Source organism: Pelodiscus sinensis, chromosome 15, assembly GCF_049634645.1.
Source record: "Pelodiscus sinensis isolate JC-2024 chromosome 15, ASM4963464v1, whole genome shotgun sequence".
NCBI classification, from domain to species: Eukaryota; Metazoa; Chordata; order Testudines; family Trionychidae; genus Pelodiscus; species Pelodiscus sinensis.
This window is the reverse complement of record NC_134725.1, coordinates 29,566,792-29,584,460: the sequence shown is the minus strand read 5'-3', so window position 1 is coordinate 29,584,460 and position 17,669 is coordinate 29,566,792. Positions and strand designations below refer to the sequence as shown.

General features: G+C 45.0%; 1 protein-coding gene across 3 annotated transcripts in view; it reads right to left on the bottom strand.

Moving 5' to 3' along the window:
• The window catches only part of DHX37 (DEAH-box helicase 37), a 44,294-nt gene that overhangs the window by 9,368 nt on the left and 17,257 nt on the right, over window positions 1–17,669 (bottom strand). For all 3 annotated transcript variants that reach the window (XM_075898476.1, XM_075898475.1, XM_075898474.1), the window contains exons 8-20: window positions 17,045–17,158; window positions 13,420–13,521; window positions 11,434–11,548; window positions 10,973–11,068; window positions 10,310–10,380; window positions 8,963–9,107; window positions 8,565–8,641; window positions 7,995–8,227; window positions 5,245–5,356; window positions 4,332–4,438; window positions 2,633–2,821; window positions 685–809; window positions 246–362 (exon numbers count right to left, since the gene is read on the bottom strand). In XM_075898476.1, the coding sequence (XP_075754591.1) occupies window positions 246–362; window positions 685–809; window positions 2,633–2,821; window positions 4,332–4,438; window positions 5,245–5,356; window positions 7,995–8,227; window positions 8,565–8,641; window positions 8,963–9,107; window positions 10,310–10,380; window positions 10,973–11,068; window positions 11,434–11,548; window positions 13,420–13,521; window positions 17,045–17,158 (1,603 nt within the window). The remainder of the gene's footprint in view (window positions 1–245; window positions 363–684; window positions 810–2,632; window positions 2,822–4,331; window positions 4,439–5,244; window positions 5,357–7,994; window positions 8,228–8,564; window positions 8,642–8,962; window positions 9,108–10,309; window positions 10,381–10,972; window positions 11,069–11,433; window positions 11,549–13,419; window positions 13,522–17,044; window positions 17,159–17,669) is intronic.

The following is a 17,669-nucleotide window of genomic DNA, read 5'->3' as shown; positions in this document are numbered from 1 at the left end:
TGGAAAGAAATGGGCATGACTAGAGGATTCCTGTCAATTTACACAGTATGTGAAGATAGGTAAATATTAGCGCTCTCTTTCTCTAAAGCCATGGCCATTTGCCATGGAGACTTAATCTTTAGTTAAAATGACTTATCAAAAATACCACTTATGACACACAGAATACAGGCTACATTGATGGCAATCTAAAAGGCTGTATGTGCTGAGCAGAGAAAACTGAGTAATATCTACTGCTAAAATTTTACCTGCTGTTGTCAGCTGCCCTCGTAAGCGCCTGATTTCCAACATAGCTTTGTATCGCAACCCATTCACTTCACAGAATTTAGGAGTACACCCTGCATACTCACAAGCCCCAACGGCTCCTGGAAGAGAATATTTATTCAGCAGAGAAAGAACAGAGAGCCTTAAAAAAAGCCCATTATCTTCCCAGAGGTGAAATTCATTAGGCTGCAGAGCATTTTCCTCGAGGGGGTAGCGAATCTCAGTTTTATCTATTCAGGTTTGCTTATCGGCTGGAAGGATGCACTGGTAAATATATTAGAGAACATTTTCTTCTGGTGGACAAGAGTTAGACTATATGATCTGACTTCTATGAAAAGAAAGTAATCCTGGTTATATTGCACTGACCGAAATAAACCACCTCCCCACAATAAGCAGCATGTTCAAGTTTTTGGCAGTAAATACCTAACATCACCATGAGGTCTCCTAGCTTTTGAGAAGCTCCTTGTCCAGCCCAGATCCTTTGCATCTGTATAACTCTTGCTTTCTTTCCCTTGAGCTTTTCTGTCTCTTCTTCGCTTACAGCTGGTCTAAACCAAAAGCACAATCAATATAATTTATAGCTTTCTAGTAACCACAATAAGCCATGTCATCAAAGTAGCTCTGTATATTCCCATCTAGTAATACTAAACAGCAAACTGATATCAAATTGGTACCAAAAGCCTGTATAAAATTGGAAGATAAAAAGAAAACCCAGGGATCGGTCAGTTCATCTTCTGAGGCTAATCCAAAATAGATAAAATTAGGTGACTAGGAGAAGAAAGTTCTGTCCCCACACTCCAGTGGCTGTCCTACGACATGGAGGAATGAAATGTGAATTCACGTCTGGTACTCCATCCCTAGTGGGTATTAAGAGGCTATAATACAGTGGTCCCCAACCTTTTGGGGTTGCCGGGCGCCAGGGGGCGTGGCCGTTCGCCCGCCGGGCGCCGGGGGGGGCGGAAGGGGAGGTGGGGGCGGGCCCCCCCATAGTCAGGGGCGGGCCCCCCCCATAGCCGCATTCCGGGGGCTGGCGCTCTCCCATCAAGCGCCGCGCACCCGGGGCCGGCGCTCTCTCACCCCCTCCCCCAAGCGCCGCGCGCCGGCGCTGGCGCTCTTTACCCCCTCCCTCCTCCCAAGCGCCACGCACCCGGGCCGGCGCTCTTTCCCCCCTCTCTCCCCCAAGCGCCGCGCGCCCGGACCGGCGCTCTTTCCCCCCTCCCTCCCCCAAGCGCCGCACGCCCGAGCCGGTGCTAGCGTTTCCTGCCCCCGCAAGCGCCACGCGCCCGGCGCTCTCTCCCCCCCATGCGCCGCAAGGGGTGAATCCGCGGCGCCCCTGGGGCCGGCGCTCACTGTGCGCCACGCGCCCGGGGCAGCTCCGGCACCGCACATGCGCCATGTGCCCGGGACCAGGCCAGCCCTGAGCACTTGGCGGGCGCAGAGAAATGCCCCCGCGGGCGCCACGCCCGCGGGCACCGTGTTGGGGACCACGGCTATAATATAAGAGCAGGGACACTGTGACTGGTGGAGCCAGTACTGCATCCTATCAGAGAGGTATATGTCTGAACAGAGTGTTGAAGAAATCCTGGCACTAGAGACTCAGGGTACGTCTACACTAGCCCCCTAGTTTGAACTAGGGAGGATAATGAGGGTGACCAAAATTGCAAATGAAGCACGGGATTTAAATATCCCGTGCTTCATTACCATGTTCCCGGGTGGTCGCCATTTTGGAAACTGACTAGCCCGGAATAAGGTGTAACAGCTAATTCAAGTTAGGGGTTTACTTAGAACTCCCGTTTCACTGCCACGTGTAGACGCGGGCAGTTATTCTGGGCTAGTTAGTTTCCAAAATGGCAATTGCTCAGGAACATGCTAATGATATTTAAATCCCGCGCTTCATTTGCAATTTCGGTCGCCCTCATTAGCCTCGCTAGTTCAAAGTAGGGGGCTAGTGTAGACATACCCTCAGAATTCACTAGATATGAACTTGATTCCTGGTCCAGCAAGTGGGACTGGACAACAAAACACAAACATGCTAATTATATTTAAATCCCGTGCTTCATTTGCAATTTCGGTCACCCTCATTATCCTCCCCAGTTCAAACTAGGGGGCTAGTGTAGATGTACCCTGAGTCTCTAGTGCCTGAGAGACCCTGAGAGTTTTTATAAAGGTAAACTGTTGGTGGCAAACAGACAGACAGACGTGCATCATGCTGGTCATATTTAACAGTATCTTGCCTTGCACTCATTTCATGGGGTTACCATTAGAGATGTGGTACGTTTTGGCTGATATTTCAGAAAGCAATACCCAGGCCCTCTTTTAATAGTATCTGGTGCTAAGGGAACCTATTTTTGCTCCAGATTAAGCCACTCACCTCTCAAACTCTTCAAAGAGCTCTCGAACGGTCATTGCAGACACTATGGTAATGGCATATGGCAGGCAGCCGTGCTGTTTACTTAGAGCAAGCATCTTTGCGTAGCGTGGGGCCACAGGAAAGGATGCCATGGTTATTCCCAAGGAACTAATTGGACAGCTCAGCTTTGCTACCTGAAGCTCTTTCAGTCTGGAAGAAGGGAAATCCATCATGCAATAACAGCATTTTGCACCTTTATCACAAGATTGTTCTGTAAATTTTGACTAAGCCATCTCTTTGTTGCACATTTGTACTTTTCTCTAATTGCACATGTGACTTTCATAGTGATGAAAGACTCCAAATTCAGTACAAATTCCTCTCTTCCCGACATTGCATCCATTCATCCCTGAAGGAACCAATTCCAACTATCGGGAAGATTCATTCTGATTGATGAGGCTCTCAAGGTGTAAGCAAGGATACCTGCTGTGAGGGTGGTTTCTCTCCCACTGGCAGCAGGAGTCAGTCCGGCTGAAACACCAATTCATTTCACAGAACAAGAATCACATGGTGACAGTTTCTGATCCTTAGCAACCTGACCTGCATTTGAAATGGTCATTATGGGCTGATTTATCCAAATTCACAGCAAAGGAAACTGTATTGGCTTTAATTCATCCTTTTAGCTATTTCACTGCCAGTCTGCATGCAAACACTCATTTCAGAATAAAATTTTGATGTAGCTTAAAATATGTTGGGTGATTTAAGTGAATATGAAAAAGGGCACTAATTCCAGGATGGTCATGTAGAGACTTGTGACAAACAACAAAAGGGGTGAATTAAAACTGATCATGCAGCAAATTGGTGGGTTAGCTAAGGCTTCAGAAATTAAAAACGTCATATTCCATTATCATTACACTAAGGGCAAGTCTACACAACAGGACTAAAGCTGAAATAATCTGCGCAATTTGAGCTATGTGAATTGTGTAGCTGAAGATGAAATAGCTTATATTGGCTTTTGGAGCTGTCTACACAGCAAGAAGTCCGAGTTAGAGCACTCTCCTTCCAGCTTCCCTTATTCTTCACAGAAAGAGGGTTACAGAAATCGGAGTAAGAAGTTCTCCAGCATTATTTCAACATTATTTCAAAATAAATGCCTGCTGTGTACGAGGACTATGTTATTTCAGAACAAATGACATTATTCCAAAATAATGCATCTATGTAGACATACGCTAAGTTATTGGGCTCTCTGTTTCACCTTTATAGTTATCGGCACAAACATTACAAAGCTTGGAAAGGCCCTCTGAACATTAACAACCAATATTTCAGAGGCACATGAAATGTTCCTCACCTGTAGGGTTTATACAGTGCTTCAAAAACTGTCTGGATTCAAGGTGAAATGGAAATACAACGGAGTAGGAAGAAAAAATAAGCCAGTGAAGTCTCAGTCAGTCTCAACTTGGTTGATTTAAAACACCAGTTTGATGACAGACTATGAAGTGCAACGGATTCTGGGAAGCGGGCCAGCTGACAAATCTGATATAGCATCGATACCAAGGGAACGGTCAAAAAACCAGCATAGTAGGGAGACTGGCAAAACTCTGCCTCCCTATCATATAAGAGATGATATAGGGGAAAAAAACCACTTATTGCTGTCTATAGCCATTGCTCTAATTCTCAAGTCATCACTGTGGAGAAACTTGTGAGAGTCCTGAAATACTCTTACCTTCCTGTCTTTGGTGGTTTCTGTAGGGCTCCGAGTGCTATGAGCAGCTCTTCAGCAGCTGCAAGTGCCTCTGTTGGAGGTGGGGTTGGAAAAGGGAAGTTGATTACCTAAGAACACATGAAGAAATGAACATATAACTGACACTGCAATTGCTGAACAGGAGAGTTTAGATGTAGTTCATCAATAACAAGTCCTTTTTGGTTCCAGAAGCCAACAGAACTCCCTAGCACAAAAAGAAACAGGCACATGGAAGGGAGTGGCTAGAGCACACAATTAGGAATTGGGAAATAGGGAATTTAATCCCATTACTGAATGAAAGCATTGCCTTTGACAAACTTCTTGAAAGCCTTTTCAGAAGTGCTAAGCACCCAGAACTCTCCATATAAGGCAATGGGAGTCTGCGAGTACTCAATGCCTCTAAAAAAAAGTAGTCTGTGTTGCTCAGAAGGCTCCTCTGTAAAATGGAGATATTGCCCCTCACCGGGGAGGCAAGAGACTTAGAGGACACTAGTAAAGCTAACATACACAAAAATGTAAATGTAGGCTTTACTGGTCCTTATTTATGGACATAACCTCAATTCTTTTAAGGAACAAAAGATTTCATTATTTTCCTCCCTCCATTTTTTAAATCTTAGGTCTGTGCTTTGCTAGCTGTATTAATGAAAATGATGATGAAAATATCACAGTTCATGCAGAAGTGGAGATGAGGCTTTAAAGCCCATTGAGGAGGCCTGATGCAATGCACTGCAAGACCAGAGCCGAATGTAAACCAAGCCCCGCTAGCAACATAGCATTCAGCTCCCTCTCTCAAATGTTTCCTCAAACAGGCAATGGTCGGGCAATTTATGCTTATTTCTGGCTACCATCAGACATTTAAAGAGTGCTATAATGCAAAGCTGGATTTTTGGTTCACCTTTTCAATGTTTAAAGCTTTCATCTGCAGAACCAAATCTTCTACAGGTCGCCTTGTAATTTCTGGTGGAGAAAATTTCTCAAAGTCACTGAAAACTGCAGATGAATAGAGCCTAAAGAAAGAAGTGCTATTTAGAGACTTACATGAATCCACAATATACACTTCAAAGATGAAAACGAAAGCAAATAATTTTTTGTTATTGTTTTCTGCTTCGGATTTAAAAAAAGTGAATTTTTAAACTTTTAATATTCAGATTTTAAAGCATCTTAACCACATTTGTATCTAAAACACAGACACAAAGACGAATCTATTGTGGGCTGCATCAACCACCAACAAAGTTGGAGCTGCATGGGTGAACAAAAATTCAACCCCTTCAGTAGTAACATAATATTTTCTGTCAGCTCTTTTTGACACTGAAGAGATGGAAACTGGCATTAGCCACAAGATTTCTGCAGGGTCCAATATGGTCTCATTAACTGGCAGGGCTATTTTCTAGGAAGGTGAGGCATGCAGGATGTTAGTAAGTTTGTGCTGAATCTCAGGCAGCTTAACTAAAAAGATGTCCAAAGTATTGGCCACTCGCTTGCATAAGTCTTGAAAATACCTGAAGTCATCCCAGTCATTGGTGGGGTGCGTGTGAGGGCATTATCGACTCATCCAGAGAAGATGATAATATGTGCGAAGGAGGCACTGCATCTTCCTCCTGTGAGTCATCCAGATCTTATAGACACAGGTGGCCTGGGGACCATTGTCTGAGACAAAGGTGGGCAATAATTTTGATGGGGAGGGGGCACTTCACAGATTTTGGAAGTGGCCGTGGGCTGACCCAGAAGGGGTGGGGCCTCAGGCGGAAGGCATAGGGTTGAGAGCTACCTTGCTGGGAGCTTTGCTTGGTCCGGGGTCCCTACCTCCTGGCCAATGGAAGGGACCTGGAGCAGAGGGGAGCGTGCTGGGGACTAGACTCCTCCCAGAGTTGTCTGGAGTGAAGGCTTAGAATTCACATAACATGGCTGACAGCTCCTGGCCCTGCTGCTAACCTGTTGCCTGGCAGCCGCCCACCAGGCACAAGCCTCACTCAGAGGCTTTTGCCCACCCCTGGTCTGGGGTCTAGGTGGTGCCAGTAACTGTGGTGTTGGTGCTTGATCTTTTGTTGAACTCCATGGATCCCATCCCTGCTAGAGTTGTAGGAGTGGAATGGGGGAGAGCCAAGGAAAAGGCTGCCACATCAGGGTTGAGTCATCTGTTGTTGTAGCTAAGTGTCTGGTTTTGGAGAAGAGGGTTGTGGGGTGGGGAGAAGGTGATCTCCTTGTCCTCTTTACTGTCACTTGAGAAGGGAGGGGCTATGCATGATGGCGTTGCAAGCCTGCTTGGTCCCTCTAATGTTGGTGTGGCATTGGTACCAAACAACAGTGTGAGATCCTGATGAGTAGTCAGCGGCCTTGGTGGAGTGAAGATCAGTACCGCCAGTGTGGAGGGCTGTCTTCGCTGTGCTACCGTGTCCCTCCATACACTCGATGCAGTAGGTACAGGGGAAACTTTGGTACTTGGAGTCGGTACCGACTTTGTCAGTGACTGTACCATTGGCTCCAATCAGCTGTTGACAGCACTGTGATGCGGTCATTTGGGCACCAGTTTCATCGATGCTGATGAGGTTGGTACTGATGGCACAGTAGCAGTTTTCTTTGGTTTGGGTTCCGAGACCATAAGTCATGTGTCTTTAGCATACAAGGTCCCTCAGGTTTGTCTGTACCAGTCTTCCCCGGTACCTGTGCATCCCCTGAAACTGGTACCTTGGGTGAGGAAGGCTTTCACTGAAGGGATATTCTCTTTGATAGTCTTTCCACCAAGGGTGAGGTATGCTTTTTCTTGGCCGTCATTCTGGCTGAAGCTTCCTTTGGTGGGGATGGCCCTTGGTTGGAAGCCATTGTTGGTGAGTTCTGGGTTGGAGAGGTGTGCAATGCCAGTTCCTAAGCTGGCCTCTACCTTCTTTATAGTAAGGAGCTTTAACTGTAGCTCCCTTGTCTTCAAGGATCTCAATGAGAGCTTCTTGCAATGGTGGCAAGTCTTCGGCACGTGGACCTGGCCCAGATAAGAAATACATTGGGCATGCCCACTGACGATGGGGACAGACATTCTGCATGTCAGGCACCATTTGAATCCGGGTGAGCCTGGCATGCCTACTCTATACTAACAGCTATGAACAGAGAGAAGGTTTTTTTTTTTTTCAAACTAATAAACAAATAACCACGAGGAAACCTTGAACAGGAATAAGATATAAACTATGAATACTAAATACTACTATAAATATATTGTCTAAGATCTATTACAGAGTGCTGTTGTGTTCTGACCAAAACAGGAGCGGTAGAGAAGGAACTGAGGGACAGCTGACAGCGCACACGCGCTGGCACATTTGTCCTGGCATGGGCAGTGCTGCACGTGTGCACTGGCACCCACGGGGATACCGCAGCTAAAAAGTTCCAATTTCAAGCACAGGTGTGCCAAGACACCTACAGAGGAGTGCCCGCAGGAACACTCCTCTAATAATACCTAGTTACAGCACTGCTTGAATACCTTGAGAGAGGAGCATTCTAAATAAGTTAGCTGCATGAAATGAGAACCAGGGGAACTGTCCAATACACAGCAACAAGTTTTGGTATTTTCCTTTCATTTGGCTGATCAACAAACAGAAAATGATTTTCAGACACTGAAGTCTCCTTAACACAACGTCAATAGAGAAGAAAATGGCTAACCTGTAACAGTGCCCTGGCTCTGTGCGGCCAGCTCGTCCTGCCCGCTGGTTTGCAGATGCTTGAGATGTCCAGGTGACTCTGAAAGATGAAACCCCGGTAACTTTATCATAGAAGCGTTTCTTGACTTTCCCGCAGTCAACCACGTATTTAATGTTGGGGATAGTCAGAGACGTCTCAGCCACATTGGTTGCAACCACACACAGTCTTGTTCCAAGAGGAGGAGGTCGGAACACCTGCAGCAAACAGAGTTTGGAAGATAAAAATTTATTGCCTGCAAAATATATTAGTAAGGTCACTCACATGAGCTAGAAAGACAGAAGCGATCACAATGAGTGTGGCTTCACATCATGTCTCCTGGGATGTGAACTGAACACACAAGAAGCAACACAGGTCAACAGAGGCCTGCTTTCTCTCCTACCTGAATCTCCCATTGGAGATTTACCCCTTCACACCTGCCCACTGCAGGTTATTTTGAGATGCTAATTAAGCACACACACAAAGAGCTGCTGCATATATTCTAAAGTCAGGTATTCAGAACAATCACTTATTCCTGTGCAAATAAACCTTTACCTTGGCTTGCTTTTCTGATGCTAGTAAAGAGTAGAGTGGGAGCACATAGAGTGGAAGGGAAGAGTCAGACTTCTCACCTGTCAACAAACAACATTTCTTAAAAATATGGCAAGCAAACACTAGGTGTTTCATTCCCAACAACATTCTTGCAAAATAAACCTTTATTCACATTTCAACATAAAAAAGTCAACATTTTGTAAATCTCTTCTTTTAAAATTGCCATCAGAAAACTGCTATAAGAAACCTGTCCTTTATAAATAACGGTTTACACTATACACTCCAAAATACTAACACACATTTAGAAACAAAGCAAACAGGACAGGTATCCAGTAACAATTTAATGTGTTGGTAAGTGAGATTGAAATGAAAATCACATATGTAAAACCAAAGTGTCAAACCTTCTTCTAGTCCATCATCCCCCAAATCTAGGTCAAGGTCAGAGCCCACAGCATCCTCCTCATCATCCATTTCAGCTTCTCTGTCCTCATCACCTTCATCCACTGGCAAAACGGAGTAATTGTTCAGATCGATTTTGGGTAGTGGCTAAGGCCAAGAAAAAGGGGAACTATTAAACCTTTCTAGATTTAATATTAACAACTGTGCAAATGGTCAGTAAAAGCAAGTAATAAATACCACTGTAGGGTTCCAATCCTGAACTTTTATTGGCCTCAAGATACATAGGTCTTGGGCCCTAAATGTTTTTATTTGTACTACATAGTAGGAGCATTAAATCAGTAATTGATAACCAATGGGATCAGGAAAGACACACCAACTAATTTTTTTAAGTACATTCTGTACAGAAATTAGAGATGACAACATGTAGTCAAGTACACGATTAACTGATAAGCCTGGGTTTATTGGCTACTCTTACTGACTACATGCATTACCACTTTGCTGTCTGTGTATCTATGGTAGCAAGAATGGGGGAGTGGGAGCTAGTGCTGTGGGGAAGGGTGAAGAAAGGGATGCAGGGTCTGGGAGAGAGATGTGGCCTGGAGGAAGAGGGGTGCAGAGAGTTTGGGTTGTGGCTTGGGGCAGCAGGGGGTAGTGGCTTGGGGCAGGGAGTTATAGAGAGGGAGGGGTTAGGGTGCAGAAGAGGCTCTGAATGGAAAACGCTTACCTAGGAGGCTCCTGCCTAGCAGCTCTGCAGGACCCCAAGGCAGGCTCCCTGCTTGCCACAGCCCCAAGCTGCTCAAAGTGGCTAGGAAATGGGAGCCGAGAGATTTTGCTAAGAGGCAGAGACAGCACGCAATGCCACCTCCTTTCCCCTGAGCACTGAGCCACAGGAAAAGTGGCTGGTTGCTCTGTGCCTGAGGTCCTGGCAGGGCGACCCAGATCTGGTAGTGTGGGCAGGCCATATCTTGCCTGCCCCTGATTTATACACTAAGCAGTGAAACACCAGCTTTCCTCACAAAGGAGTCCTGGAGCTACCAAGTCCAGTGCTCCTATTCTTAAAGTGCTAATTTATTAGTGGTTATTAGCAGATATTCATCTCCTTTCCTCTTAGTGCCCATGGATGCAATCAAGGCCCTCTCTCTTAAACACTCATTTAATGCAGCAGCTAACAAATACAGATCCAAGTGGGATGGAATTCGTCAGTAAAGGGACAGCCAGACAACTACAAGTTTCTTATAAATCAGACTAAAGTTTAAAAAAAAAAAAATCTGAAATCTAGATCCCTGCTCTTTTGCAAAAATTATCCACTGACCCAAGAGCCAGTTCTATTCAAGTTTAAAAGATATTACCATAGTTTTCTTCTGTTTAGATTTCTTAAATTTCTTTGTTTCTTCAACAGACTCTTCATTCTCTTCGCCTCCTACGAAGAAGCATATGGGATTATCAGAGCTGAAAGCTGTCTCAGCTGAGCAGAGTATAACATTGCCCCTGTCCTAAAGGAAAAAACAGCAAGTGACCAAGTTGGTGAGGGGGCCTCAGGAGCATTTTTGTTTTGTTAAGGAATCACAGCATACCAGTGCCTGAGAACTGGCAGAATGCTGCAAAGTGGTGCATTTTAAGGAGGACTCTGAAGCAGAGGCTTAGCCAGCTGCACCTGGAAAGGATATGAAAGTGATCTTCCATTTTGGGAAAGTGCACCATTCCTTCCAAGAGCCAAATATCCTCTTGTGGCTTCTGTCACCCACTCCTATAACCAATGCAAGGCTGAAACAGTGGTGAAATGCAGTGGAGCTGACGGGAATTGGGGGGGGGGGGGGGGGGAGAAATCACACGCAAAGATCTGTTTTCTCAAAAGTTATTTAGCTGAAGCTGAGTTCTCAGCATGTCTCAATAGGACTTTTCCCAAGTTTATTTCTGGAACACTCATTGCTTAAATTATTAAAGGTAAACTCATGTCTCCATATGATGGAACAGTTCAAAGCTAGCATTCCCTTGAGTCTTTCTGGAGTTACCTTCAGTTTTATTTTTATGGAATGGAAAGGCTTTTCTGAGTCTTCTACAGAGTGAGTGAACTTCTGCTTGACCTGTTAAGAACACCAAAATCCCTCCTGCAAAAGAACAGATCACTGTAAATCAGAAGATCGCTTGTTTCAAAAGGGGAATCACAGAACTAGTGCTCACTCTTCAAAAGGGATGTCAAATATACCACAACTGTGGAGCATGCAGTGTGACTCATTGCATAACTTCTTAGTAACACACGTGAAAAGGCATGCAGAATACCACAGCATATTTAGGTAAAGGCTAATTCCCCCAACAAAATCTCTTGCAGGAAATAAAGTACAAGAGACAGGACTGCTGGCTTGTATGGCTTTTTTTTTCCCCTATTAAAATATTTTTTAGTTCCTGAAAGCAGTTAGATGCTTCTGGCAAACATTTTAAGTGTAAAGAATTTGAGATGCTGAAGAGTTCTCACCTGCTGGTAGCATTCGATGGATTTTACAGACCTTTCTGAAACACTCCCCACTGTAGTCATCTACTGGAGTTTTCTTATTAAAATGAACAGTCACAGGGAACTGCCTTGCATCTACCTAAAATAAAACAGGAAACAAGCCCCTTTTTATGATTACAGCAGAAGTGAGTTTTATGTATTGTAATTCAGGGAGAATCAGAAAGCTCATTAAAGCCTTGATAAGGTATCCTCTCACACAGCTAAACAAACATTTTATCACGCTTCACAAAGTAAGTATTCTATCTGAAGCCCCAGAGTCGAGTGTATATCTAGGTTGAGACCCTGAGGACTGGAAGCTCACTACAGTCAATTTGTGTGGCTTTTCTCTAAGGACATAATAGTATTTTTCATACTACAAAGACATTTCCAATTATTCTTTACTTTCAATTAACCAGAATTACCTCTTTGAATGGAGATCTCTCTTTCCGGTATAACTTTCTAAACACTCTGGGGTTTAAGATTTCTTATATCTAGCTTGCTGTCCACAAAAATGCAGCTGTACTATTTAGTGCAGCAAACAGACTCATCCCTAACAACTTGCTCTTCTACTAAAGGTTAAACCTTTAAACTGGGACTCTCTGGTCTGGCAACACACCACGGATGCTGCATGGCCAAAAAGTCCCAGTGGAGGGCTGCCTGATGGTGTTGGGAGTCCAGCATGGCGGCAGCAAGGCTGGTGGCAGGCTCCGGCTGGCAGCCAGGCCAGGACTGGGCGGTAGCAGAGGGGCCAGAGATGACTTTCCCTAATCTGGCAAAATGCCTCATCCGGGACGTGGGGTTGCCAGACCTGGGAGGCCCAACCTGTAAACACAAACAGCACTTCTGGCACTAAATAAACGTAAGTGACTTCAGACTTCAAAGTAAGAAGGAAGGCTGCTTATGTGCCTTCTCAATGCCTTTCACCTTCTGTGCATTGACAATGTCTTCACAGCTCTGAATACAGGCAGTCCCCAGGTTACGTACAAGATAGGGACTGTAGGTTTGTTCTTAAGTTGAATTTGTATGTAAGTCGGAACTGGCGTCCAGATTCAGCCGCTGTTGAAACTGACCAGCGGCTGACTACAGGAAGCCCGAGGCAGAGCTGCTCTGCCCCGGGCCTCCTGGAATCAGCCACTGATCAGTTTCAATAGCGGCTGAATCTGGACGCCTGAGACAAAGCAGCTGGGGTGCTGCCGGGTAGGTCCCCGCAGCGCCGCACCTTGGCGCTGCAGGGACCAACCCAGCAGCATCCCAGCTGCTCTACCCCAGGCGTTCCCAAGTCAGCCGCTGCTGAAACTGACCAGCGGCTGACTACAGGAAGCCTGAGCAGCTCTGCCTCTGGCTTCCTGTAGTCAGCCGCTGGTCAGTTTCAGCAGCGGCTGACTTGGGGATGCCTGGGGCATAGCAGCTGGCGTGCTGCCGGGTTGGTCCAGTAGCGCCGTCCCTGGTCGGATCCACGTAACTCGGGGACTGCCTGTACTATGTTAACTGCTATAGCAGAGCCAGAATGTTGTACATTACCAAAAAATAGCTGGCATTTCTCCAGCCCTTACCACACAAATTAATGACAAGTCAGTAAACTCAGAGCCCAAAGAGAGCTACTTAGAATCCAAAAGGATTTTTAAAAGTATTATTTAGTGTCAAAACGTGAGGGATTCCACTCTATGAAAAGTAAAACTCCACTTGAATCATTTTCTAAACAGTACAACCTTCAGTGTTTGACACCACTTTCTTCAGTAGGTGCTGGAATTCTTAAAATAGAAACCTTAATATACATAGCTCAAAACAAATTACAAGCAGGATAACTGTTTGCAGAACCATCACAGAGATTACTGCAATGCTGGCTAATAGGACATAACAGACAGCAAAAGGAAAACACCTCTACAGGCAGCCAGCTTTATAAAGGAAACCCAATCTGGACCCCATTCATTAAACCATTGGCAGCAGACCCCCACCAGCATGAACCATTACCTGTATAGCAGGAGGAACAGTAGGGAACAGTTTCTTGTTATCAGTGAAGTCTTCAACACGAAGGGTGGCAGACATAATGATTAGCTTCATAGGCTGCCCTTTCTGTGGAAGTGCAAATGTACAGTGTTACACTGCAGTCTGACCACTTGTAATCATTGATATAGCACTAGACATGTGCAAATGCATTGTTGTAATAGATACCAATGAACAAAACAGGTAATCATCAAGTGATCCCTCCACTGTCACCCATTCCCAGCTTCTGTCACCCATTCCCAGCTTCTGGCAAACAGAGGCTAGGGACACCATCCCTGTTCCAACCTGGCTAGTAGACATTGATGGATCTATCCTCCTTGAACTTACCAAACTCTTTTTTGAGTCCTGTTGCAGTATTTGCCTTCACAACATCTTTTGGCAAGGAATTCCACAGGTTATCTGTGTATTGTGTGAAAAAATACTGCCTTTTGTTTGTCTTAAACCTACTGCCTATTAATTTCATTTGGTGATCCCTAGTTCTTGTGTCATTTCCTAATTTACATTTGCCACCCCAGTTATGATTTTAGACCTCTATCATATTCCCCCTTAATCATCTCTTTTTCAAACTGAAAAATCTCAGTTTTATTAATCTCTCCTCATGGCAGCTGTTCCACACCCCTAATCAATCTGTATCATCTGCAAATTTTACCACCTCATTGTTTAATCTTTTTTCCATACTATTTATGAATATGTTAAGTAGGAGTGGTTCTTATGCAGACTACTGAGATCACTATTATTTATCTCTCTCCACTCTGAAAAATGACCATTTAGTCTTACTCTCTGTACTATATTTTAACTAGTTACCAGTCCCCGAGAGGACCTTCCCTCTTATTCCATGATAGTTAAAATTGCTTAAGAGCCTGAGGTAAGGGACTTTGTAAAAGACTTTCTGAAAAATCTAAGTCATAAGACAGATGTGCTCTAACAGGATGTGAGTGTTGGGAAGAAAGCCCACACCTCTGATTGTCCTTGTTAAGGGTGTATTAGTCTAGGCGAGTAACCGATAAGCAAAAGTTTATAGGTTAATGCTATAGACTACACGGATTTCCCCACCAAAAATTTTTTTCCCAGCAGCCTGTCTCAGTCCCAGCTGGTGCCAGGTCCAGGAACTTGGATCTGTGGATAGGAGCTGCTGCCACTCCTTGTTACTGCCTCTGTATCAGAGGTAGCAGCATGGGGTGGCAAGCAGCCGGTCCACATTGGGAGCTGGTTTTTAAACTGACTCCCCTTGTTGACAAACTCCCGCCTGGTACCACGCACTTCTGCTTCTGATAGAGAGGCAGCAGCATGGAGTGGCAGGGGGCTCCCCAGGAGTGGGGCTGGAGCACATTGGTTGCCAGCCCCACCTCCGGGGACTATAGAATAGTCAACTAACCAATAAGAATTCAGGAGGTTAATCAACTATTCAATTAACTGATATTTAACATCCCTAGTTCTCACAGCAGCTATAAATGGTGGTCAAAGAGAACTCCTTATTGATAGAGAAGAGCAAGAACAATGCCCCAGGGGAGAGAGGCATGTGGACGTCTGAGCTGCAATGCTGTACTCAGTGACAAGTTGTGGTAATCATGAGAACACACAGCAGAACAGTGGTGGCCAGAGGAAACTCCATGAGATCTTGAGGAGCTTAGTGTCAATGGAGGGGTCATCAATACTGGTGGATAGATTTGTGGTTGCAGGCTTGGTGAACAAGGAAATGGCTCAACAGATTTTGACTTCACTTTTGCTAGCACCACAGTCTTATCTGCCATTGGTATCTCTGGCGCTGCTGGTGTTGAGGACCTATTCAGTTCCTTGCCACTTGCCTTTTTTGGTGCGGGTGGTGGTGGTACAGTTTTCTGGATGGTGCACAGCTTCCGGTCCATTACCATCACAGCACGGGGCGTCCAGTACCGGAGATGCCCAGCTGATATCCCATACTCACTCTCAAAGGTAGGGAGCGGACTGGCGAAACCCTTTTCTTTGTGGACTTGGGTCTGAGGAGCAGGAGCGGCTCAAGGAGAGCTGCCGGCAACTGGCACCCTAGGCGGAATGTGCGATTGGTGCCCCTGCCGTCATAGCCCTCAATGGTGTGACGTCATCATTGGGTGCCGCGTTAGACGCGGCACCCTAGGCAACTGCAGAGGTTGCCTACATCCATGGGCTGCCCCTGGTGAGGAGCCAAGTCTTTAGCCTGCCTACTAGTCCTGTCAGCCTGGCTGCATTTGTCTCCACTGGTTTGGGGCTCTAGAGCCTTATCGAAAAGCAGCATATGCAGCCTCAGCTCCTTGGGCTCTGGTGGTGAGGCTGCAGCAGTGAACACATTTCTGGGGAACATTGGCTTCAACCAGACAATGTATGCAAGACCCACGGCCATCTGAGGAAAACACTGGGTCATGGCATTTTTCACATTTTCTTGAAGCCTGGGGACCCGGATATGACATCTGCAAGCCTTTGTCTTCTGCCTTCTTTTCTTTTTCGTACTGCTCTGTGAGAGATGGGGTTTTTTTTAAATTCGGTATGAATCAAAGTTGGTTCAGAGGGTTTTAATTTTGACTTCTTATTTACTATTCTCTACTTATCCTTCTACTCTATTTTTATTTTATTTTTTTAAACAAAGGTCTGAGGGGGCCACTGGCCAGAGACTAATGGGCAGCCATCTGAGAAATGTTGAGGCAACAATTTACAGGAAATTTTTTTTTGGGGGGGGGGGGGGGGGAATAACTAAACTAAGTAGTAATAACAATTGGAAACCATTTTAAAAACTAGCTCTAACTAAACTCTTGTCTCTAGGAATCACAAGAGTGGAGAGGACTCAAGCTCCATCTGTGACTGAGGTTGGTAATGAAGAAACTGAAGACATGTGGATTGTGTGCATGAACTCCAAAGGCATAAACGGCATGCAACCTATGCCTAGCCACGCATGCACGGCCCAGCCAGACATGGCTAGAAAAGTCTCTGATCTGCAGTGCCAGGACGAGCTAGACACCAACAATGGAGCACCCACAGGGACATCACTCAAAGAACCACTAGTGGATCCCCCTTGTTTACATGCTTGTTGGTGCCTCAAAGAATTCTAGTAGATTGGTGAAGCATGGTTTCCCTTTACAAAAACCATGGTATGAAGTAGGTGCAAGATTCCCATAGGCCTAGGGGAAGTTTCTTCCTAATTGTTGGCTTCTACCTTGAAAGATGAGGCTTTAAATCCGAATGTAATAGTGAAAGTCCTCACTTTCTCTATAAATGTTGAATTTTAAATCCCACTCAGTTCTTGGACTTGATGTCTTGTGGTAGAGTTTACACAAGTTAAATGGGTATTGTGTAAAAATGTTGTATCATTTTTATCAGTGTTTAAGTATATTACCTGTCAGTTTCACAGCACATCCTCCAGTTCTTGCAATATAAGAAAAGACAAAAGGGCTCTTTACCTCACTTTATTTGCTATGAACTATTTAATCTAAATGAATTTCTCTCTCATTTCTGAGCAAAAGACTTAATTTTTCCACTCTCTCCTCACAAAGAAGCCTTTCTATGCATTTCCCCATTTCTGTCCCCCATTTTTTAACACATATGCGTTCCAGATAAAAAGCACAACCACCTCTGCTTTTCTTACCTTTCCACGAAGAGGGACGATGCGAGATAGGAGGCCAATCAGGATATCTGTGTACACACTTCTTTCATGGGCTTCATCAATAATGATCACTTTGTACTTCAAAAGCAAGAAGTCCTGGAAATAAAAGAGGGAAGCTGAGAAATCTCTTCACATCAAGCCAAGCCCTAAGCAGATCTGTCTCTATCTTAATGTTGGGTCAGTAATCTCAGTCTTCATTTAGTAGCTATGTAGCTTTATATGATTCTCCCCATTACTGTGGTATCTGAGAACATCACAGTCTTTAGTGTACTGCAGTGAATTGTCTTGAAACTGGTTGTGCCTCATGGGGGTAAGAGGCAAGGTTGGTGGCACAAATTAGGGATCATATGTCCTCCTAACAAGACTGTGAAGTAAGGAAGTGCTATTATCCCCATTTTACAGGTGAGAAGCAGATGTACATCCATAGCCTAGCCATAGTTCATAGTCTAAATGACTTGCCTAAGGTTATACAGGAAGCCAGTGACAACGGGTTTTCCAAGATGCAGGTCGGTGCCTTAATCCTTGGACCAGCCTGAGGGCTTGTCTAAACTAGTGGTTGCCAACTTTTTTTATACTGTGTCCTGGCAAGCCCATTCACAATTTTTTG